This window comes from Cydia fagiglandana, chromosome 17 (assembly GCF_963556715.1).
Source record: "Cydia fagiglandana chromosome 17, ilCydFagi1.1, whole genome shotgun sequence".
Classification (NCBI taxonomy): domain Eukaryota; kingdom Metazoa; phylum Arthropoda; class Insecta; order Lepidoptera; family Tortricidae; genus Cydia; species Cydia fagiglandana.
In genome coordinates this window covers 13,960,985-13,985,579 of record NC_085948.1, presented here as the reverse complement: position 1 = coordinate 13,985,579, position 24,595 = coordinate 13,960,985, and the positions used below count along the sequence as shown (strand labels likewise).

The 24,595-nt window shown below is 41.2% G+C and overlaps 1 protein-coding gene across 1 annotated transcript in view; it reads right to left on the bottom strand.

The window, feature by feature from the left end:
• Positions 1 to 4,966: 4,966 nt before the first annotated feature.
• LOC134672559 (ATPase family AAA domain-containing protein 2-like) overlaps positions 4,967 to 24,595 on the bottom strand; it is a 31,755-nt gene continuing 12,126 nt past the window's right edge. Inside the window, exons 10-28 of the mRNA XM_063530501.1 lie at positions 22,160 to 22,240; positions 20,951 to 21,038; positions 20,059 to 20,152; positions 19,475 to 19,753; positions 18,968 to 19,104; positions 16,280 to 16,491; positions 15,732 to 15,838; positions 15,211 to 15,383; positions 14,704 to 14,875; positions 13,292 to 13,480; positions 12,712 to 12,868; positions 12,243 to 12,409; positions 11,497 to 11,645; positions 10,250 to 10,437; positions 9,640 to 9,782; positions 8,948 to 9,132; positions 7,481 to 7,560; positions 6,756 to 6,937; positions 4,967 to 5,892 (exon numbers count right to left, since the gene is read on the bottom strand). Coding sequence (XP_063386571.1) covers positions 5,860 to 5,892; positions 6,756 to 6,937; positions 7,481 to 7,560; positions 8,948 to 9,132; positions 9,640 to 9,782; positions 10,250 to 10,437; positions 11,497 to 11,645; positions 12,243 to 12,409; positions 12,712 to 12,868; positions 13,292 to 13,480; positions 14,704 to 14,875; positions 15,211 to 15,383; positions 15,732 to 15,838; positions 16,280 to 16,491; positions 18,968 to 19,104; positions 19,475 to 19,753; positions 20,059 to 20,152; positions 20,951 to 21,038; positions 22,160 to 22,240 — 2,816 coding nt within the window. The 3' untranslated portion in view covers positions 4,967 to 5,859. The remainder of the gene's footprint in view (positions 5,893 to 6,755; positions 6,938 to 7,480; positions 7,561 to 8,947; positions 9,133 to 9,639; positions 9,783 to 10,249; positions 10,438 to 11,496; positions 11,646 to 12,242; positions 12,410 to 12,711; positions 12,869 to 13,291; positions 13,481 to 14,703; positions 14,876 to 15,210; positions 15,384 to 15,731; positions 15,839 to 16,279; positions 16,492 to 18,967; positions 19,105 to 19,474; positions 19,754 to 20,058; positions 20,153 to 20,950; positions 21,039 to 22,159; positions 22,241 to 24,595) is intronic.

Genomic DNA, 24,595 nt, shown 5'->3' with positions numbered 1-24,595 from the left:
AAAATTAACTAACAATTTGAAATTGCTTTCAATGAAATAAATAAGCCTATTAAATTCTCCATTAATACACAAATCGTGTTATTGTACTAAGTCTTTTACTCAAATTTTATACTAGCGATAAGTTTTAATCATGACTTCGCTAGGATATGTTACAATTAAATACCCAATATTTTGGACACAAATTTCTTAAATAAGGCAAATTCCAAAAAATTAAATTAAGCAGTATTTAACGGGCTAAATTGAATAATCAGTTAACAGAAAAATAATTAGATTGCTCCAGAAAAACATGAAAGAAAACTTATTATAAGAATTGTGATTATCCCTAGCAGTGTACTCGTATAGCGTAAACTTTTCCAGAAATAATTAAATCACTTAAACTATCAGATTTATTCGTTAATCGTAAAACAAATTTAGTTAGTCTAAATAATTAAAAAACATTCCAAACTTAAACCGTACTAAATTAATTTTCTTACTCCACTTATTTGGTCGTTAAATTAAAACATAATCAAATTACTATTTTGCCTAAAAAGCCAAATTGTTCGATATGATTTCGACGCACATACAAATACTAAAAACAAACTGACATCAAACTGGAAACAAACTGTAGTTTTACAGGATACGAAACCTAATATATATGAATTGCATACTTTACACAATTGTACAATTAGAAAAAATACTAGCAAATTATCGCGGAAAAAACCATGAAATAATAGATATAACAAGTCTGAAAACTCAAACAAAATTTCTTTAGCATTCAAATTTTCAGTTATTACTTTGAAATCTTTGACTACGTTACCGATAACGTAGTCAAAGATTTAAAAAAAAAACATATTTTTTTACGATACATTCAGCGTCAGAAAACGGCCAAAGTATCCAAACACACCTTTATTGCTATAGAAATAAGGACGTGTATCAACATCTGACCACTTTCGCCGCGACTATCACTTTGATGCCGACATTGCTGACTGTACGTTAACAGATATATCGGAGCGCCCAAGGTGTTCACAATATCTGAATGTGCACTCTAACACCTTGACAATAAAGGCGTGTTCAGATATTTGTGAGGGTCTCGACCGCTCCGATATATCTGATCGCAACTGACCAATGAAACCTACACTTAACATACACCCACTAGCCTTACATACTGGGCATGGTATAATAATATACTCCGCCTGGTACTCTCTTCCCGTCTTTTCGTGGTCACGTGACTGACACAAGCCTACGTCATAATGCCACAGCGCTATATAATATGCGATAGCGCTATATAAAGTGGCAATGTTATTGTGACGTAGGCTTGTGTCACTCTGGGAAGAGAAGACCTTGTTTTATTAGACTATGATACAGGGTAACATTTGGAAAGGGCACACAAACGAATGTCAATAAATAAGCGGTTCGAGATGAGTGGATAAATTTACAGTTATAGTAAGATTACTTTACCTTACAACTCCACTACATATCACAGACCACGGGGACTTACTACTTGGACGCAAACTATGCTAAATCAAAGTAGGTATAATGTAGCTAAAGCAGCTATTATTTAACCAAAACAGTTTGTAAATCTTTTGTTCAAGAAAATACGGGCATAATATTAATGTAAATAATTAAATATCAATACTATAGTTCGTTTTTTTAGGTTTAGAAAGAAGGTAAGCGATCTTGATCTTGAAATGTGTTTTTATTAAAAATCACCATTAAAAAATAAGTCACAGCAAATATTTTAGAATTATAAATCATATACGATCTTTTATATTCTTTTGCTTTCATAAGTAATAATATTCTTTTTACCTTCTTTCTAATGCTAAAAAAAAACGAACTATTAATCCTACCCAGATTGGGAGAGGATCGGGCTGTCAAGACTGTTCTTGGGACGACCGACTGGTAGCCGTCCGGTGGGGAAGACCGTGTGACGGCGGATCTGCTTCAGCTTCCGCTTCAGTAACTGGCATGAAGTTAGGCAAAATCGGGACAGGTGTCACGCTCTCGTTTCGGAGGCCAAGATTCTCTTTGGTTAAAACATACTAAATATTTTAGTAGGGATTTGGTCAAAATCAAAAGTATCGACATTTTTAACGTAATAATGGCAATATACTGCTATAGCTACATTTACTGTGATGAACTTAATTTTTTTTTAAACATTTACACTTCAAGACTTAAAATGATTAGCTCACAATTTACAATTAATTAGTATTGTTGTTGTGTTGTATTAGATTTAGTTTGAAATTTACAAAGCTAAGTATTAATAAATAATTAAGAGGTGTATTGTGGTAAAATAAAGTACAATTTGTTTAAATCACACTTAACTCACCTACAAATTTTTATTTTAGTAGGATTGAAATGTAAAATTTTGAGCTTATAATTTTACCGTATAATATATTAATGTGTAATATTCGTTAATATTCCACCGTGTATACACACAATTTGGCTAATTAGGAATGGTTAGTCGGATGCCTTAATAGTCGTAAATAACACTTACAATTATACTTAAATAGTGCTATAGGCAGTGTTTCTAATTTAAGATATCATATACTGCACAAGTCTGATCGAATTTGCGCAATATGTAGAACTAACTTTAATTTTGGAGCATTTCATGAAATTGTCTACCGTTAACGCGAATTTCTGAAGATTTGCATTTAAGTACAATGTGGCTAATTCCGTCATAGGGGCTATTCCGTCCACGAGCGTTTATTTATTTGATTTTCAATTATAGAAAAAAAAATCCTTTTCATTGCCGAAACTAAAAGCATTCGCTGCTTTGTCGACGAAATTATCGATGCTGTTCGAGAAAAACGCTAGTGGACGGAATAATCCCTATGACGGAATTAGCCACACTGACCTAATAGGAGTTTTTATTCTGTCACAATGGATGTGAAAAATGCTAAGTTGAAAAAATGTAGGTAATATACGAAATAAAATGAAATTATACCGGACAGACAGCTCATGGAATGCCCCTCTGACGTCTATTTTGCAGTCAATTCGATCAGAAATGTTAACATGCTAAGTTTATCACAGGCTGTCCTTTTCTAATACAACAGTAGGAAAGGGACAACATATGTACCTGCTCTAGCATAATAACATTCGTACAGTCATATTCACGGAATGTCGTGACATAATACGTGAATGAGACTCGACAAACGCTTACAGCAAACATTTTCATATTCTCCGACAATCTTAGGGCCCCCCCACATCTGGCGTCTTTCGAGCGTCGGCGTCTGTCGGCGTCGGTCCAGCGCTATGAAAATGACGTCGCTGCGCAGTTGCGTCGACGCTGCGTCGACGTTGCGTCGACGTCGGCCATAGAATTGTAGACGCCGACGCTCGAAAGACGCCAGATGTGGGGGGGCCCTTAAGGATCCAATAAATTACAACCTCAATGACATTCTATATAAACTCTTACGTACATACTTTTAAGGTTCGTTTTCCTAAAATGGCGCTCAGTCCTGTTGTGATTATGTTAAAAGCCGTTAAATAAAAGGTGATAACCGTCCGAAATTGTAAAGTTCATTCAACCCAGTGTAAATTTAAATGTGGAAAAATTTACTATCTCGAGTGTGACTTGAAGTCACGACCACTGGATCACTAGCCCAGTGCCAGTGGGGAGACACTCCTGACTTCGGGCAAACTCGGCTCCATTCGGCTCAGCATTGCTCCAAGCAATTACTAGGGTTGACAAACCTTGATAAGATAATTACTTGAATTTTGGCAACCCTAAATAGTCGAAAGGGATTGCGCCATAAGTTAGATAGGGATATCATGGTTCGACCCTGAATCGCTATCTTCGATTTTGAAGGAAGTGTCCATTCTGTACTGTAGTACAGTCACCTGCAATAATATGTTACACAACGAAGGCCACAAAAACGATCGATCTTATTTGTAGAGCCATAAGAGCGTGTCACATATTTTTGCTGCCTTCGAAGAGTAACATATTATTGCAGGTGACTGTACTATTACTTATTCTGTGCCATGGCTCTGCAATTTGAGCTACCAAGACTCATCCATGGACAGCAAATGTTTCCACCATATGGGCGTTTTAGGGAGGCACCCTCAAACAAACACAGTACCAGTGGTGCCGCGTCTAGATTGTTCATAGGCAAGCCGTAGCTGAGTTGCCCTTCCCTTGCTTCGTAAGTTTAAAGAAAATGACCCAAGAGCCTGAATATCTGACAAGCCGATGGCAATCGAGTTCTATGGACGCTCCGCCACTGCACAGTACACTACAGTAAATTTTGACAGTACATTTTTCCACTTTTAAATTTATTCTAAGCTTACTCGCAATAGCATTGTTCGCAGACACTTCTGCTTGATACAAAAGATATTCATAAGAGCTTGTTGCTAGGCCTACATGAATAAAGTATATTATAAAAAAAAATTCAATCCAGTGTCTTTATGAGCCATTTTAGTAATATAAAGCATCTTTCGTCGTAAAAATATTAAATTCAAATGGCAGTGAAAGTAGTTTGCAATGTAATGCAACTGTTTTACATACAAATATTTATTTATTGTAGTTTTCAATTGTTCAATTAATAATGTGAATCTTATTCCAACGGTAAAGGGTTCATTTTTGGTTATTAGGGTGTTCTTTCGTATAATGACCACCGCGTACATTGAAATTGCCTAATATTTATGAATGTGTTAGGAAACCTTACTTTTATGTGATAATCATTTGATTGACACCTTTAGGTACGCATACTTGTTGACCTAAGTTCTCATTAAGGCACTGGTCCCACCGCGAGCTAGTAAGCTATGAGCTATCGGCTATAAACACGAACAAAATATAAGCACTCCCGTGTAAATAAAAGAGACACGGCGATATTTATAGTTACTCGCCCAGCGGTGAGCTATAAATATCGCCGTGTCTCTTTTATTTACACGGGAGTGCTTATCTTTTGTTCGTGTTTATAGCCGATAGCTCATAGCTTACTAGCTCGCGGTGGGACCAGTGCCTAAAGATAAAACAAAGTTTTCTTTTCAAAAATCATTTGACATAAATACACTGACAATTACCATGCCTTTACCATGTGATATACTTACTTGAACTTGACGTTATAATACCGTCTTTACAATCACTTTAATTTTGTAAACATCATTTAGCATATTCAAGCCATATTATTATCACACATGAATCGATGACGTCATTAGCGTAAAATTGAGCGGACGCTCAAGGCGTGCGGCGTCAATTTAAACAAATAAACGGTATGCGAGCGGCCTGAGCAATTTGACGCTTCGCGCCCCATGGAACGTTTTTGTCGACGCTCGACACCATTCCACTCCACTTTGTGTGCGAACTGAGTGGACGTATCTAACAAATAGGAACTATTAGACAAAGCTCTGCGTAGGTGTCACCACTAGCAAATACAGTAAATAAACCTCACAATGACACATCATGAGTCACTAGGTCAATCACATGGCCTACCGTGAAACACGACAATCGAAAGTTCGGTTTCTGCCTCTCTATCGCTCTTGCTTATTCGCAGCTTATGCTTTAAGCAGATAAAGAAATTACGATTTTCGCATTTCGCGGTACGCCACCTGTAAACAAACCGCCTTGGTGCATCAATGTCATAATAATAAATAATAATAAATCCGTTTATTTAAGACATCAAACTGAGTGAAAACTGTTGGCCTAGTATGTATAAGTTACTCTATGGTTTACTAAACAAATTAGTGCTGCACTCTGGCGGCAGAACATTGCAGTAATACTCCCTATTCGGACGGTCTCTGTGAGCGCTGAATCCAATGGTCGCTTGACATTCCTTGTGTCCTGTACGCCGTAACGCTCCGCTGGCTCGCCACTCCATTTTCAAATTTATCACCCAATAAATAAAGTCACTCACACAACCAGCAACAGGAGCGCACACCAGCTCACTTCCTCGATATGTGCACGTACCGCGCTACCTATAGATATAGAATAGAATAATATTTATTTGAAAAACCTTGTTAACAATAAATATCAAAAATTCATATATGCTATGTATGTGTATAGTAGTTATGTGTTTCTTAGTTTTAAGTGTCCATCGTATACCCGATTTGGGTTACCGTTGAAACTCACATGTACTACATAACACCTCTGTAACACGGTTGTACAATAAAGAACTATATTAATTCAATTCAATTCAAATCGTTTAATACAGTGTAAAACGTACATGTCAATTAGATACAAAAATAAAAACACACACACATTATCTTATCTACATTATATTATGACGCCCGACTTTCAATCCGGAGGTCGCGGGTTCAAATCCTGGCTCGTACCAATGAGTTTTTCGGAACTTATGTACGAAATATCACTTGGTATTTACCACTAGCTTTTCGGTGAAGGAAAACATCGTGAGGAAACCTGCATACATATGCGAAGAAATTCAAAGGTGTATGTGAAGTCCCTAATCAGCATTGGGCTATAGTAGCCGCAAACCAAACTGACGACTGGGGTGGTTAAACTTCTCATTCACACCCGCGTGGTCGTAGGTAGGGTGAGAGAGATAGTGATATGACCCCAGTCGTCAGTTTGGTTTGAGTTTACTATAACGTCGACACTCTAGCCCAAACCCTCTCGTGCTTGAGGGAAGGCCTGTGCCCAGTAGTGGGACGTATATAGGCTAAATGTGACGCCCCACGACAAAAGGTACCTTATGGCGCTGGCGCTTACGTCGCATAGCGCCGCAATAATATTGGAGTGGCGTTAATAATAGCGTAAGCGCCAACCGCCATAAGGTACCTTTTGTCGTGGGACGTCACAAAATATTATTATGTTATCTTACCACGGCGTGCATGTCAGTCGGCAGCTTGGTGCGGTCCGCGCGGTCCGCGTAGCGGCGCAGCACGGCGGACAGCTGCGCGTGCAGGTCGAGCAGAGCTGACAGGCCGATCTGCCGGAGCGGCTTCGCGTTCTTATATAGGAGGTTATCTAATTCAGTCTTGTTTATCAGTACTTTGTCCGCGTCTGGAAATAATTTATATTTGATTAATTTTGTAGAAATGCGTGTTAAGTACTTGACGCTCAATAGTAAAAGCTCAATGTGGGGAAGACCTTACAGAAGGTTGGTAGAGAAGACTGAGTGACTCTCATTCTTTCTGAGTCTGACCGTTGTAGGCTTACAGCATTTAGTAACTGGAGATGTCATCGCTGTCATTTTCTTTAACAGACTGCCGATTTTTGCGGGAAGAGGACGTCAAATGTATGCTATTTCCACATGATTTGTACGTAACGTACAAATGGCCATGTCAGTCCATACAAAAGGTTGCACAATTGTGAAAGTTTTTCGGCAGAGGGGCAAGCTCTTAATGACCACTCCAGTTATTAAATGCTCTAAGGGTGTAGGTATAAAAATACGAGAGTTCTTGGCTATGACGCTTTTCCAAGCAATATATTTTATACGCTGGTCTTCCGCACATTGACCTAACGCAAGTGGCTAGGAAAAAATGCAAAAAAGAGGGACCAAGGTTGTAACTACAGGAAGTTCACTGCCAAATTAAAGGTGCGTACCTCTACTGGAAGTCTCGTGCCCGGAATTTCTTTTCTTTGGTGATGATTTTGCTGTCACTTTCTCCGTTGACTTTGCCGTACTGAAAAATTAAAATAAAAATTTATTAAAAGAAAATCCAAGTGCATATATTTAATACGTTGTGTAGTTTTTAGAGCACGCTAAAACAAACCCTGGACAAATTCAAGGTTCCAGGCATAGACTAGGAATACTCTAGACCGAGTTTAGAGCAATTATTTCATGCACGTTTGCACATTTCGCGGGACGAGATGAGCGAAGTCCCGTGCCGTGATTGGTCCGTTCAAAGACACGGACGTCACACAAAGACACTTTCGATTCGAACATGGAGTAAAATTACCGTATGCGTGGTAGAGGGGGTAGCACGACTATGCTAAGTCTGGTCTGGTTGATGTCTTGTCTGTGGTTCCAGGGTATGAGCTGGGGGTTCGAAAGAATGGGTGAAGATCCTGCTGTAAAGAGAGCAAACTTGGGTCGACCGCCTGGACGCCGTCCTGTAGGTCGTCCTAAGTATCGGTGGGCGGATCTAGTGGAGGCATATCTCCGGGAGCTCGACGTCAGTGAAAACTGGCGTGAGTCTGCGCAGGACCGAGTAAAGTACTCTTGTGTTGGAGGCCAAGACTCATTTTGGGTCACCGCGCCAAACTATATTTTGTATCTTTAGGTATTTAAATAAAAGTAAACAAAATCAACCCTCAAAAGTTGAAGGTAGATGAAAACATTACATGATCAAATAATGTAGGTTAAAGGCAGGTCTTTCAATGACTGATCCAGGCGGTTTTATATTTGGTTGGTTAACCAATAAATGTTATAACTACCCGAAAATGTACAATTGTTTAGTTACTTTTGTAGAGTAATTAGTAGTAAGTAGGGTATGAGTAGTGGCTCACCTCTCCAGCACGTGGTTGTGGACGCCCTGCGCGGAGAGGTTGAACACGGAGTCGTCTCGTGGCCGCCGCAGCGGCGCGTCGTCGTCCGACCCGGACGTCGACGCGCCGTTCGTCATCGGCGTCGACGCGAGTGTCTACACTTCGTCTAGACAAGCTCTAATGTTCCAGGGTATGAGTAGTGGCTCACCTCTCCAGCACGTGGTTGTGGACGCCCTACGCGGAGAGGTTGAACACGGAGTCGTCGCGCTGCCGCCGCAGCGGCGCGTCATCGTCCGACCCGGACGTCGACGCGCCGTTCGTCATCGGCGTCGACGCGAGTGTCTACACTTCGTCTAGACAAGCTCTAATGTTCCAGGGTATGAGTAGTGGCTCAGCTCTCCAGCACGTGGTTGTGGACGCCCTGCGCGGAGAGGTTGAACACGGAGTCGTCGCGCGGCCGCCGCAGCGACGCGTCGTCGTCCGACCCGAACGTCGACGCGCCGTTCGTCATCGGCGTCGACGCGAGTGTCTACACTTCGTCTAGACAAGCTCTAATGTTCCAGGGTATGAGTAGTGGCTCACCTCTCCAGCACGTGGTTGTGGACGCCCTGCGCGGAGAGATTGAACACGGAGTCGTCGCGCGGCCGCCGCAGCGGCGCGTCGTCGTCCGACCCGGACGTCGACGCGCCGTTCGTCATCGGCGTCGACGTGATCGGCTTGTTCTCTTTAGACTCCTCGTCGGTTATCATTACCGATTCTTTGAAGGTCTGGAAATTTAGTATTTTAAATATACTTAAATAGCTACTTATAAAATGAACACATGAAACAAAGTACCCTTGTTAGAGCTGCTGAGGTGAAAATATATAATTTCTATTCCATAGAGAATTCCCAATATCATGAACAAATTAAGCAAAACCTGTCAAGTGTGAGTCGCACTCGGGCACGAAGGCTTAGATTACACAAAACAGCAAAAATTAAGAAGAGCCCCACTTAAATATTTATTTTATTGTGTTGAGTATTTGTTGTTATAGCGGCAACAGAAATACTCGTACATCATCTATGAAAATTTCATGACAGACAGTCTATTATGGTTCATGAGTTACAGCCTGGTGGTAGTGGTGGTCACACAGACAGACAGACGGACGGGCGGACAGCGGAGTCTTAATAGTAGTGTCCCGTTTTTAACCTTTGGGTACGGAAGCCTAAAAAGTCCCAGGAGTTGGTCATCACGCGGTGGTTACACCATGAACTAAATCTGATTGAATAATGTTTACCTTCTGCGTTCTCTGTCGTTTCACAACGAGTCCTTTCGACCACGCGTTGATGCGACGTCGCTTACGCTTGACACTGTCCCGCTCTGGGCCGGGTGTCTGCGGTGATTTGCCCTCAGCAGTGCCGTCGAGATTCGCCGAAACATCTGGAAATTGGCAAGTTATTATGAAGGTTGACGAAATGTAAAGTGAGCCGATCTCTCGAACAAGTTTGAACAAGATCGGCTTCCCTTATATTTCATCAAGTTTAACACCACACGGTGTGTGCGTATGTAACGCGGGTAAGGACTTTTATTAGAAAGAAAACGACAACATCGAAGTTGCAGACGAAAATTTGAAGTTCTCGCGCCACTGGACATATACAGATACACCCTTCTCGCAGGAAAGTGATTTATTTTCCGATTTATGATTTTTAATGCATAGGCCTCTTTTCGAGTACGCCACTCGTCCCGGTCTAGAGGTAATCTCATCCAGATGTGACCCACAATCGCCCGAATGTCGTCTACCCAACGAGCCAACGGAAGGGCCTCTTTCGTCCGAAAGCGGCCACCATGCAGATGTTAACTATGATGATTGAGTTTGGGGTGAATCGATAAAATGTGACAATACTTACGTAGATTAGACGCCGTATATATAAAGTCCGGCAGATCGTTGTCCGCCGCCGTTCCCTCATCCTTCCTTCTCCTGGCAATGTCCTGACACTCCAACTCAAAGTCGCTATCCATCTCGACATCGATCAACGCGTGCGCATGGTCGCGCAGCGAGCAGGCCTCGTGACGGATCTGCTTGTCTGACGACGTTCTGTTGAATGAAGCTTAATTGTAGGGGGATAAGGTTCAATATTGAACGGGTGAAATACGTTCTCTGGTTCCGGCATGGTACAAGCTATATTGATTATTTCAGAACCTTATTTGTATGATGATAAGGTTTACTTATGATTAGAACTGTTATTTACAGAGTGCATGCGAGCATTTGCTAAAAGCAAACCAGTATAAGTGAATACTATAGTTTTTACAGATTTCATGGTAAATATATATTCTGGTATACCAGGTTCCACGCCAACGCTCGATAATGAAAAACATGCAATTATTTTGTATAATATGTAACTAACTAAATGAAACTACAAACTATATAAGAATCTATGATCATTTTATGAGGTAACATGTCATTAGGGCCGTCATCCATACGCATAATTAATTTCAAAAATATGAATATTAAAAAAATATTATTACTTAACTTGAGGTACTATCGACAAAGCAACAGTACTATCCAAGCGGGCAATGTGTTCAAAACAATCTGCTCACGCTTTTATCCTCAAAATTACACTTAAGTTATGTTCAGATTATTTTGAACCCTTCAACCGCTTTAGTTACTAGTCTGGATGACAGAACAGGAATCAAAGATGGCAGCCCTCCATGTTACAAAAGGTTAGAGGATGTACATACATAAATATCTCATAAACTTTTACATATTAATATTAAATCACTACTTTATCAAGCTGTATTTTATCATACCTATACATCCCCCTAGCCCTTTGGCGACGGCAAGGCAATGGGAGAGAGAAGAGATATGTGAACACAGTATGAAAGAAAGGGAAAAAACAGGTTTTACAGCATCTTAAAATTAAAGTACTTATATTAAATAATTCTCAGAATCTTAAAATTATTGCAACATCATAATATACGTACACAAGGGTCTCATTCAATACCCCCTTTCTGAACGTTTGAGCGACTATTCCCGCTTTTTCGAAATTACAGCTGTTTAGGTTCTCAATTTGTCAGGATATTTTTTTATTGATTTTTCATAAATTTTTGACTAGGACCAATTTGAACTTTTTGTCAAAAACTTTTTAGTACTAACCTGTCCGGATTATACTCCAATGCGTTAGCGCATATCAAATCTATGTCCTCGAGGAACTCCTTAGCGCAGTTGTACTTGTGCATGTCCACTTTGGTCATCATGGTCTCCAGGTCCATTGGCTGCCTGACGATCTCCAGGTAGTCTGTTACCTGTTGACAAAATAGGTATTTGTTCACCTACGCTTATTATAGTGAAGAAGATGCCGCTGTACAGTCAACTGTAAAAATATGGGTGTACAAATCGTCTCAAAAATATGTCCCATAACTCTTATGTCAGTGAATTAAGAACTATGGGACATATTTTTGAGTAAGTTGTCTACACCCATATTTTTACAGTTGACTGTACTGCGCCATGTGTTTTGCGGTCACTGAATTGTAAAACGTCAATTTTTGACAATCAGAGTTACCGCAAAATGTAAGGAGTAGTACAGCGCCATCTCGTTTACCTGTCAAATTCGAAGCACGAAATTGTCTAAGGGTGGTATTCCACCTATCCAATTTCTTTGTCCAATGTGTATTGCGTCTCACATTTTGTTTTAATGAGAGAGTGAGGCGCACTGACATTGGACAAAGAAATTGGATAAGTGGAATACCACTCTTAGATTTTACGCATCTTAATCAATGTATCATTGTTATGTGTTTACTTGAGACAAGTTGGAAGCCAGCCCTGCTCTTCGGTCTCACGAGGCGGCGGCGGGGTTCCCCCCGCCGCTTATATAGCTCCCGCTAAAACACTGGTTCTCATACCTCCTCCAGATCGACGGGTTTAGTGAACTTGTAGAAGCGTCGGTTGGAAGCCAGCTTCCTACAAATGTCCCGGAGGAATATCCTCAGCTCGCGCAGCTTGTAGTCTTCCTTGCGCTTGCGTCGGGAGATCTGCTCTTCGGTCTCACGGGGCGGCGGCGGCGGGGGCGCTGCAACATATTGTTCAGTTAGCCATTTGGATGCTAAAAGCGTCTGTTATCATAAAACGAACGCTTAAAAACTCTAACTTTTAGTGCGGCTAAGTGTGGCTCACTCCGCGATTTCGTCGCGTCGCAACAAGTAGCTAAAAGTACATCCATCTCACACCAATTTTGGTGGCTAGCCATAAGCCGCAGGTGGCGCTTGCGCCACCTAGCAGTCATATCTATCCTAATCGTAAAAAACGCGTTTTGTTAGAGAGTGAGTCTTCTGTACCTAGTACTATTATTTATTCTGTGGTGCGGTACATTACCTCGAGGTAGAGGAGGCGGCGGCTCATGGTTCTCTATAACGGGGGGTTCTAATGGAGCTTCGGTGATGATCGGCTTTAAGAACGCAATCACTTCGGACGCGCTCGGCTCCCGCACGGAGTACACGCAGTCTTTGTATACGGGGAATAGGTCTTGAAGCTGCGGACAAATTACATATTTTGTAATAATTATAATTATGTAGGCCAGTGGTTCCCAAAGTTGACTGGCCTCCGACCCGCCTAATACCAACTGCCATTTTTGGGACCCTAATCGTGGCCGTCTTAAAATGGGGCATAAAATATTATTAGTTATTGGTCGCGACCTTTAGTTTGGGAAATGCTGGTGTAGACGACGACGAAAATACTGTTTATGAACAAAGGACACTAGTATTACTACAAAATGTATACTTTAAGAAAGTTATGTATTCAAATTGTTACAACCTTGACCTTTGTAAATTGCTATAGGGACTACACTACATTGGGTTAAGATTCAGAAAATCTCCAGTATTTTTAGGATATTTCTTTGCGGCATGTCAGGAGTAAAGCGAAAGACAAACAGCACCTAGTAGGATGATTACTGTACCTCTTGAGGAAGTTCCTTATGAGGCACGTTAGAAGTCGCCAGTAGTAATGTGCCGTCGCCAGCGGCCCTGGTCCGCCATAGTTGCGCGAACAGCGCGGCGCCGGTAGCGCCGAGCATGGCCCAAACTCCAACGCAGTCGCGGAGGAACAGCACGCAGCCGCGGTCGGCTCGCCGACACTCGGAGAACAGCTGCAATAACAAACTCAACTCAGGTTTGAAGTATAGGGTTACTTTCTGTAGATACATTTTAAATTTATTAACTCAAATTTATAGACGGGTAAGGGGGAGGCCTATGTTCAGCAGTGGACGTCTTATGGCTGAGATGATGATAGACGGGTTTAACGCGAATTTATTTTATGTATTACCTTTATTTACCGACGTTTCGACACATGTTTCACTGGTCGTGGTCGCAGCTAACTGATGTCCCGGCAAAATGTCAAAACAGAGATTTGTGCAACTACCCGATGCACAAATTACGAGTTAATGTGTGTTCAAAACGCGAAAGTTTTAAATATTACATTTTAAATTGTTTTACAGCAGTTATGAAATCAATTAAGAGACCTTCAGATTGAACTTCGGGTCGTACATTCGGTGTCAAATAGATGGTGACTTCCAAAGTGGCCTAAAATATGGTTACTATTAATAAAGATGTATTCCAATATAATATATTATATGGCCGGTACAATTTAGATTGGATGCTGACTGTACCAATGAGTTTTTTGGAACGTATGTAAGAACGATTTGATATTTAGGTACCAATCGCTTTTCGGTGAAGCGAAATACCGCGAGAAAACCGAACTAATACCAAAATGACTTAGTTTCCCCTCAGGGTTGGAGCTCAGATGGTAGTAGCTTTCATAAAAAATAGTGCTGTGCCAAGTACTTACAGTGATCAGCGCCTGTTCTTGCGTAAACGCGTGAACGGAGTGCAGAGGGCTCATACTGAGCTCCTTCACCGTACAATGCTCCAACTGCGCGAGTAATGCGGGCGCTATGTGCGACTCTGCGCATTCCCCGCTAATTAGTAGCACACTTGGAGACAGGGAGACGTCGAGTACTTACAGTGATCAGCGCCTGTTCTTGCGTAAACGCGTGGACGGAGTGCAGAGTGCTCATACTAAGCTCCTTCACCGTACAATGCTCCAACTGCGCGAGTAATGCGGGCGCTATGTGCGACTCTGCGCATTCCCCGCTAATTAGTAGCACACTTGGAGATAGGGGGACGTCAAGTACTTACAGTGATCAGCGCCTGTTCTTGCGTAAACGCGTGAACAGAGTGCAGAGGGCTCATACTGAGCTCCTTCACCGTGCAGTGCTCCAACTGCGCGAGTAATGCGGGCGCTATGTGCGTCTCCGCGCATTCCCCGCTAATTAGTAGCACACTTGGAGACAGGGAGACGTCGAGTACTTACAGTGATCAGCGCCTGTTCCTGCGTAAACGCATGGACGGAGTGCAGAGTGCTCATACTGAGCTCCTTCACCGTGCAATGCTCCAACTGCGCGAGTAATGCGGGCGCTATGTGCGTCTCTGCGCATTCCCCGCTGATTAGGAGCACGCTTGGAGATAGGGGGACGTCGCCGATCCTGTTGACGAAGGTTAAGGGTATGAGAAAACTATAAAAGCAAGTTTAAAGTTGTAGAAAAAATTTCAAATATGGTTTTCCTTTTAATTTCCTATAAGCACTTAGAAATGCTTAAAAAAAATATGAGAGTATTTGATGAAGAGTATTTTCCCTTACAATTGTCAAACTTAGTGGCAGTAGGCGAGGCACACAACTCGTAGCTCGTGACCGCAAATGTTTGAAAGGTCCCGCCAAAAGTGCGCGCACCCGCCGCCACTAGCGACTGCATGGCTTGGAGCAAGTCTTCTCGGGTCACTTCCACCTATGCCACGATCCTGTCATGAGAGAGAGTCTTACTTCTTCTCCTGTAGGAAGACGTTGTTCATGAGGTCGCCGGCGGCCTGTATCTGGGCGTGCAGCAGCGGCGCCGCGTGCGCCGGCAGCCGCTTGGCGGGCAGCGGGCTGGTGCGCGCACCCGCCGCCACTAGCGACTGCATGGCTTGGAGCAAGTCTTCTCGGGTTACTTCCACCTATGGAGCAAAAGTTTATTAGCCACTCACTTGATATTGTTCAGTCAACTCTATTGCCAAGGTAGGACACTGCTGGTAACCACCAAAAGCAAGTGACAGGTTAAAGAGCTTAAGTTCAACGAGGCTTTCAAGAGCCAGAAAAAGATCCCTGACTATAGACAAAAAATACCGAGTTGTCTGTGATCTCAGTGGTGAGTAGTCGCAATTGCGTTGCGGTAGGAAGTGAACATGTCAAGGAGATATACATTTCACCATACCTGAATGGCATTTTAAGGAGCGTTTGACTTGAAACTATGTATTTTACAAAGAAATAAGTCAACTAATGGAATAATGCAAGCCATCACTCACATTTTTGGTATCTATTAATAGCGCGTATTCACTTTCGTACACTTGTGGGTACACTCTTCGTAATGCTTTTAATACTGCTTCTGAACATAACGCCTTTAAGTCTGAACCTGTAACAAACAAACAATTTATTTTTAAATTTACCATATGGCGAATCACTGCAGATGTTTTTTTGAAGTTAAAACTTCTTTAGCGGCGCTGTGCACTTTTTGTGATGGGGAAAAAATGTTAAACTCGCTACAGGTCACGTGACCGTAAGATTCGTAAGACGTCAGACGGACACGTGACCTGATCGAAAAACTGTTACTTGTGTTAATGTCATTGAGTTTTCACTTCTGCCGGCGCTCCCAGAGTGCAACCCGTTGTTTTTATTTTACTAACAATGATCTTCATCAAATATAAGTAGGTACAGTCACCGGCAATAATTTGTTACTCTTCGAAGGCCGCAAAAATATGTGACACGCTCTTATGGCTCTACAAATACGATCTTGTCAGATAATTTTGCGGCCTTCGTTGTGTAACATACTATTGCAGGTGACTCTATGTCTTACCTCCATAACCGCTAGCGACCTGCGCCAAATGATCCAGCGTCTCATCCGAAGGCTTAGGCCTCCAATGATTAGTGTAAATGTCCAATATCTCTCTTCTGGCGGCGGCGTGAGGTGGCGGGAAGTGTAGTTCGCGATCGAAACGGCCCGCGCGCCGGAGCGCCGGGTCTACCGCGTCGAGGCGGTTTGTTGCGCCGATTATTATCACCTCGCCTCTGTAACAATAAAAAAAATTGAATGAAGAATGGTGAAATGAACCACGATCTTGGTGCAGACAGATGAAAGGCAATCCACCGTACACTGCAACTGCATGAAGATGTTTCAACACTTTAAACCGTAATATTAAGGCATTACGGTCGACATCTATCCATGCACTTTTAAACGCCACTGTATACAGGGTGGAAAGGCACGACGATCCTTCCCGGAAGTATTAGGTCGTTTAAGTGATACAGAGCAGATTGGCAATGGTAAGAATCATTAATTGAGTAATAAATAAAAATACCAAATTTTCTACTTTTTAACTGTGGTGATAACCCTATAGCATGTGCACATGACGGCTAGATTAAGGATCTCCGTCGGGAAAGCTCGGGGCTTTACGCTTTTTTCCGATCGTTGACAGAATCGCAATGATGTATGAATGACGCATAAATGACAAATAAATCAAATGAATTCAAAAATATTACAAATTATTTTATTACTTTCTTAGATAATTACTTTTTGCCAATATTTAACACTATCTTCTCTTCACATACGGTGTTTAAATGTACCTCCGTGTCTTATACTGTACGCCGCAGCCCGCACCCGAGCCCGCGCACATTGCCCATGCGATAGTGTAAGCTCTTCGTCATTTTTCCTCCGCAGATTGCCAAAGCAGCAATTAGCCTTTAATGTCTCATTTCGTCCGCATTTTCACATTCCGTTTGGTACACCATATCTTTTACACAGCCCCACAAATTTAAATAACCACGAGCATCTAACAACGGCATTTTTATTTGAAGAATATGACATTAGATAAGTAAAGTTCAATGACAATTTAATTTCAAATATCAGACGTCTTGTCTATTTCCTACATAGAGGTACAATAATATAGAGAAGACATGGGGGAGGGGCCAAATGACCGAACGAGATACACTTATAGAACTTTCAGTAGGAGTAGCAGAGAAAGCGGTACTATTGCTTGTCTTTGTCATAGTCTCACTTTTTGTTTGTTCCCCACCTTTTTGTTAGTATCGGCAATGGTGGGCAACAAATAACCCGACCGAATTACGTAGATTGTTTTTGGTATATTGTCAGGAATGTTAAAACGTGTTTTTAATATTGTCGCATTGCGTATGTTTTGTCCCTCACGGAGGCACGCGCACACCACTTCTATAGGATGCTACTTCTATGGTTTCCTACCACGCAAGAAGGTTTGTTAGTTAGGTATTTAAGAAGTATTTATTCTTGATTTATTCTTAGTATTTCATTTTTGCAAGTTTATTTGGTGCATCAAACCGTTCAAACACAACCTACTTGTATTTTTTTATTATTTTAGATACAGATAGTTTTCTATTCGAAAATAATTTTTGAAACGTGTTAAGAAACTAAAACCTTTTTATCAGTCAAGGAAACCAGAGATATTTATAAGACGATTGCGTACTTTTGAGTGGTTGTCAATGTCACAATTTGAACTGTCGTTGTAAACAATGTTGTGGTTCGTATTATTTTTAATATTAAGGAATAACATAACTACTTCATTCAAGTATTGAACAAGTGGAACCACTAAGAAAGCGAAAATCCTGCAACGATTCTTACCGTGTTGTAAGCAGACCTAAGAATGATTAGAACAAATTAGCATAATTTCCTGTCGTATACTGATTGTTTACAAGTAAGTTCATTGACCCTAATGACCCTGTCACCTGTTAGGGTTAGAACAAAGTAGTTTTTTGCATGGATGTTTAAAAAAGGCCATAACTTAGAAACGGTTGCCCATATTAACATAGTTTCTATGGAGAAAATATTCCGGGTCCGGGTTCTCTTTTTAATGAAACACACTAAGGTAGCAATTGAATTAGATGTGGTAGGTAAGATAGAATCGTATTATTCGTGCTTCGAATTTGACACCTAATATCTTAGAGGATATAACCAAACGGAGACGCCATGTCTATAATTTTCGGTACAAAATAGTCTGCCGTTTTTTGCGGGGGAGGGGAACATCAAATGTATACGTCAAAATTGCCATGTCAGATAAACGTCAGTCCATACATGTGGTTGACATGTTGTTGACCATTGGCCGCCTATTTTCGACAGAGGGGAACGCCTGTTAATGACCACTCCGTTTGGTTATATTCTCTAAGCCTAATATAGATTGCGCTGCACTGCCCCTTTATGTAGTAACTTTGGTTGTCAAAAGTTGACGCCTGGTAATACAGTTACCACAAAACATGGCGTCGTACATCTCTATTTATTTGCTACAGTACAGTCAATTACTGTTTACTTATAAGCATTATAAGTGGTCATACCTGTCACACGATCCATCCATCTCAGCAAGCAACGTGCAAACGACGCTGGCGTGCACTTGATCCTGTCGGACGCTACGTACGGGCGCGAGAGCGTCTATCTCGTCGAAGAATATTATGGACGGTTTCATCTTGTCTTATCTTTATTACAGTACAGTCAATAACTACTTAGTTATAAGCAGTATAGTCATACCTGTCACATAACCCGTCCATCTCAGCAAGCAACGTGCCAACGACGCTGGCGTGCACTTGATCCTGTCGGACGCTACGTACGGGCGCGAGCGCGTCTATCTCGTCGAAGAATATTATGGACGGTTTCATCTTGCTCGCCTGCCAATAAACACAGTAATGTGATTTTTATTGAGACAGTAAAATTTTATCGTTTAGAGAAGTAATAGATGTGCAAGTAGCGGAGAGTTTCTGTAAAATTTCACAAACAACAATAAGTTTTGTTAATGGATAATTTCGTTCCCCATATAAAATGTGACTATCACAATTTTTTCCATGTAGAATATTTTGCATGTTGGCAACTTTAAAGCAGTTGCCTCTTGCTCATTTCAAGAATTCATCCATTTTCCCGAAGGCAAATTCTTTTTACAATTGTGTAAATGATACCTGTCTACACTACCTACACACTACACACTATGCTGAAAAGTACCAAAAAAAAGATAAAAACCAAACTAGTCAGAGATTGATATACCTGTTGAAACAGTAGCTTCAAATGCCTCTCACTCTCCCCCACCCATTTCTTCAAACAATCCGCCCCCTTTCTCATAAAGAAGGCCACCTTTCTTCCCCCCACCAGGCTACATTCGTTCGCCAGCGCTCTAGCCAGTAGCGTCTTCCCTGTACCCGGGGGGCCGTGGAACAGAACCCCTTTCGCTGGCCTTGTGTTGAACTTGCTGAACAAGTCTGGGTACATTAGGGGGAAGAGGACCATTTCGCGGAGGCATTTTATGTGCTCCTCTAAACCTCCGACCTGTTGAAAAAGTAATTAAATTAAATTATTATGCTCCGTATAGACACCTCAACAACTGGCCGGAAGAGGCGCTAGATCGGGAGTCGTGGAGACCAAAGGGAGAGGCCTTTGCCCAGCAGTGGGACACTATAACAAGCTAGAAAAAAAATAGGAACAGTAAATAATTCATTAGCCTTATTCTATTTGACAAAGTTTTTAAACAAAAAAGTATAATATAATATCTTACGGATGAGAGTCTGAGTAATACCTTAAGAATCTCTTGTTATATCTGAGTAATATCTTGGGAATTAGGTGTAATATCTTACGGATGAGAATCTGACGCTTCCATCGACTTCCACAGGCTGTATGTCTCTTAGTGCTCTATCGTCTTTCTTGTCGTCTGTAGACTTTGACTTTTGCCTAAAAAAGAAACATTTAAAAGCATGTTTTAGGGGCATATCTATACATGCTATGGCGAAGCCAAAATCATCTGTCTAATGTACGATTTCCACCGACCGGGCGGGGTCGGAGCGCATTTCACATTTTTACGGACGCAGCCGGTCGATCCTCGCGGACGCGGACTGCTCCGGACGGACTCCATCGCGTCTGCCATACATCTTGTATAGGCACATTGTAAAATGCCGCTCCAGCGCGACTTACTCCAGCCAATTGGTGGAAATCGTACATTATGGGGGCAATAAAATACCAGCCAAGATGTAATAGGCTTGTGGCTTACAGGCAACATGAATCGGAAAGATGATTTTTGGCTTCCATGCCAGGCGTGGCTCACTCCGCGATTTCGTCGCTTTGCTACAGGTAGCTAAAAATACATCCGTTCTACACCAATTTTCATGGCTAGGCATAAGCCGCGCGCCACCTAGCGGCCATATCTGTCCTGATCGTAAGAGACACGTTTTGTTAGAGAGTGAGTCTTCTGTACCTAGTACTATTATTTATTCTGTGTCCATGTTAAGAAATAGTATCATTTTGATATGAACACAATAAACCATTAATGGCGCATTCTATACCTCCTCTAAGGTCCACTTGCACCATACCTCTAACCCGGAGTTAACCGGTTAAACAGTTAACCCCGTGTCAAATTGTATTAGTAACTCCAGGTTAAACCGGTTAACACCGGGTTAGTGCGATTATTTGTGTTTCCTTCAACATAAAGAGTAATAAAGCATAATATTAAAATGGGTCTTCATGAGGTCTTACCTGCCCTTGGTCTTCTTCTTCATGGTGACGTTAAGGTCCTCGTCCGTATCCGAGCTGCATGTGCTGCTGCTACTCGACGGGGATTGAGCTGAGAAACGACATTTACATTAGCCGAGCCCCTAACCTAACCTAACACGCACATACCTACGACGCAGACAGGTACAAATTGGTCTCATGCCTTTAATTCAATTTAAATCTTTATGGTTAGCCTTTGAGCAAATAAATTGAAATAATTCTTAAGAAAGAAATTAAAATATTATACCGTAATATGTAGTAGAATCTATACTGTTATGGCCAGATCACAGATTTTGATAATTTCATGAAATGCCATTATAGAATTGGTCACTTGACGACGAAAGTTTGAGCTTAATAACCAATCAATACAATTAAAGTGATATCACTCTTCATAAAAATAAATTGACTGACACACACATAAAATTAACAACCAAATACTGTATCTGCATAGTATGTGACATGTAATCTTCTAATCCGAATGTGCAACTAAAAGGTACCACATTGTCTGCTGTCGATAAGGTTGATTTCAAATTAAAGCTTTATGGAAATAGCGCCTTGATAACCGACAATAAGTACCCTTTTGGTTAAAATGGCAAAAATGCTAACGACGTATAGAGCCAACGGATTTAACTTTCCACATCCGACTATTTAAAGTGAGACTTTTGACCCCTTTATATTTTGTTTTTTTTCGCCCAACCTCAAATCATCCTTAGCTATAAAGGGGCCCACTGATTAACAGTCCGCCGGACGGTATCGGCCTGTGAGTTAGAACAAAATTTTGACAGCTCCGAACAACTGACAGGCCGATACCGTCCGGCGAACTGTTATTCAGTGGGCCCCTTTAGGGCCCCTCCACATCTAGCGTCTTTCGAGCGTCGGCGTCTGGTCAGCGCTATGGAAAATGACGCCGCTGCGCAGTTGCGTCGACGCTGCGTCGACGTTGCGTCGAGCAGCGGCCATAGAATTGTAGACGCCGACGCTCGAAAGACGCCAGATGTGGGGGGGGCCTTAGAAAACGACGAGGCGGCGCGCGCGAGGCACGTCTACACTGGCTGTTTTGTGCACAAGGAAATTGCCTCGCGCGTATGCTAGCTCTGTGTGGCTCCGGCTTTTCGTGTATATGGCCCAAACTATTCAATATGCCACCCTTTTAGCGCATTCATAATCGTACGTTTAAAAAAAGGGACGGCTTACATCTGATAGTTTTCCTACGAAGGATTTTGGGTTTCCTCTCTCGGAGGCAGTAAGGCTTCTTCCGTATCGTAAACGTTTTTGCTGAAACAAAACGTAACGTAAGGACCTACGTTCTGCGACTGCCTTTTACCAAAGAGAATTAAAAAAAAAGGAATATTGTGAAAATAAATTATGTAGTCAGTACATTTACTGCCATCTTTCGACACAAATGATTAACACTTTTAGAACGCCATGTGAGTTTTATCATTTGTGTTAAACATTTGTGTCGAAAGATGGCAGTAAATGTACTGTTTACATAATTTACTTTGACAATATTCCTCTAGTCTAAATTATCTTTGCTTTTACATATATTTTGTATCTATATACACCAGTGCGATCCGCTTCCGCTAAATCAGTGTATTTCCATCTATGGGTCGCGCCTCCATGGAGACCTCAGACTAAGTAAAGAAAAATAACAATACAGGTTTCAAATAGCGGAAGTAGAGAAAAATGTTTTTCATGCCACTGTTCGGAGATGTGGCTATAGATGATCTAAATCTTGACTAAAATAAAAAGTAGCGCTTAGTTGTACACCCGAACCAACAGTCCAACAATGTTTTAGCTGTACAACGCTTTTACTTTCCACTCAAGTAGCAATCGTAAAAGGCACTTTGTAATGACTCGGCGGACAGTGTAACATGGACTCGTATCTTCGAGGGCCTCCCCTAGCGGGTCGGCTCTCAACTCTAACCCATCACTTTCTAGTCTCTTCAACAAGATATAGTACATAGTATTCTGCGAAGAGGGTCGCGACATAAAAAAGTTTCGGAAACACTGTACTATTTCGTCGATGTGTAACGAAGCGCACTAATATATAGATATAAAAATATATGTTGAATTTTATCGCAAAATGAAGGTCCATTTTGCATATACGTACATGCAATTTGTTTTAGCCTTCACCTGGCATGCTTGAGGTTATATGTATACGTATTATGGCGTTAGGGTCAAACAACACACAAACTAATCTAAACACACATACGTCACAAATAAGCCTTCCTTCTTTGGTTGCTGATCAGTGTTACGTGCAAACGTTTTTTTATCGTTCATTATTTTCAGTTTTGGTATTTGTAACATTTTTTGCGTAAGCGACGTCACAAACTTCAATACTTCTTACAGGATTAAATGCAAGGTCGAGTATAGACATACTATACATACACACAAAAATAGGAGCGTTATTCCATAGCGCCCGATTAACATGAGTTACGCCTTAAGGCTGATTTAGACGGCGCGCGAACTCGCATGTGATTAGACCTACATTGCGGACTCTTGGTTCAATTCAACCGACCGATCAAAACCCGCAATGTAATGAAACTCGCGTGCGAGTTCTGGTATCGTCTAAATGAGCCCTTATTACGATTTTGGATAGTATTTTCACAAGTTCAGATCGAGAGCTGTGTGAAAACGCTTTTATGTCACACATGCTACTTAACTGTTAGGTATTGATACTGTATTGTTCGTGGGTCTTATTCAGTTGTTGGTCGAATCTTGCCTACTTATAGCCTCAATAACCTGTCGTCGAATGGTCCCTATGACAGTCCCTTCAAGCCTCTGGCTTTTGGCTGGGCATAATTTAATTAATAATTGAAGAAATATGTTTATACCGTACTTACATATATTAATACAAACTATGTTGATAAACTTACACATATACTTAATACAAATATGTTATATGAATGAATACTTAAGGAGCTCAAAAAATACTTCGATATTTATTTCTACCTACGAAGTAATCTGTTATTTTTGATTAATTTTACCATTCTATTCATCTTTGTCATACTCGTCGTTAAACATGAGCTTTTTAACTTTTTCTTTCGGCGTGCGGGAGATCGTTAGCACGTGCACATTTCTCGCTTGCTCAAGTGCGACTAAAGGCAACTTGTACAATTTGTCACAAGGTAACCTCTTGAATTTTGGGACGCCTATTACATTGAGTTATAAAAAGGCATTGAATATGTCTACAAACATTTTACGCGACACCTACTTCATATAAAAATGGACTGTCACAGAGACCATCATTCGACGGGCGAGGTATAAGACCGCTTTCCCACTGACGTCCAGTTTGCGGGTACGGTTTTTTGCAGGATCCCGTTTTAGTAGTTTAGGTGCTAATGTAAACTGCAAAACATAATTCAAGACCAAAAAAAGTAAGAAATGTTGCCACTTTTTTACTATCGCGTCTTGTATTTACGTACAAATAAGTAAATAAAAGTACTTTTTTAATAGTAGGTGTAAAATTACTAATTAACAAATTATCTCAGCGTGATTGATTATTTATCAAAAGGAATTTACAATTTTACAAACAAATTATTGCAGTGGCAACATTGTCTTACTTTTTTCGGTCTTGAATTACGTTTTGCAGTATAGTAACTTTCACACGAGGAATCTGTTTGCGGGATC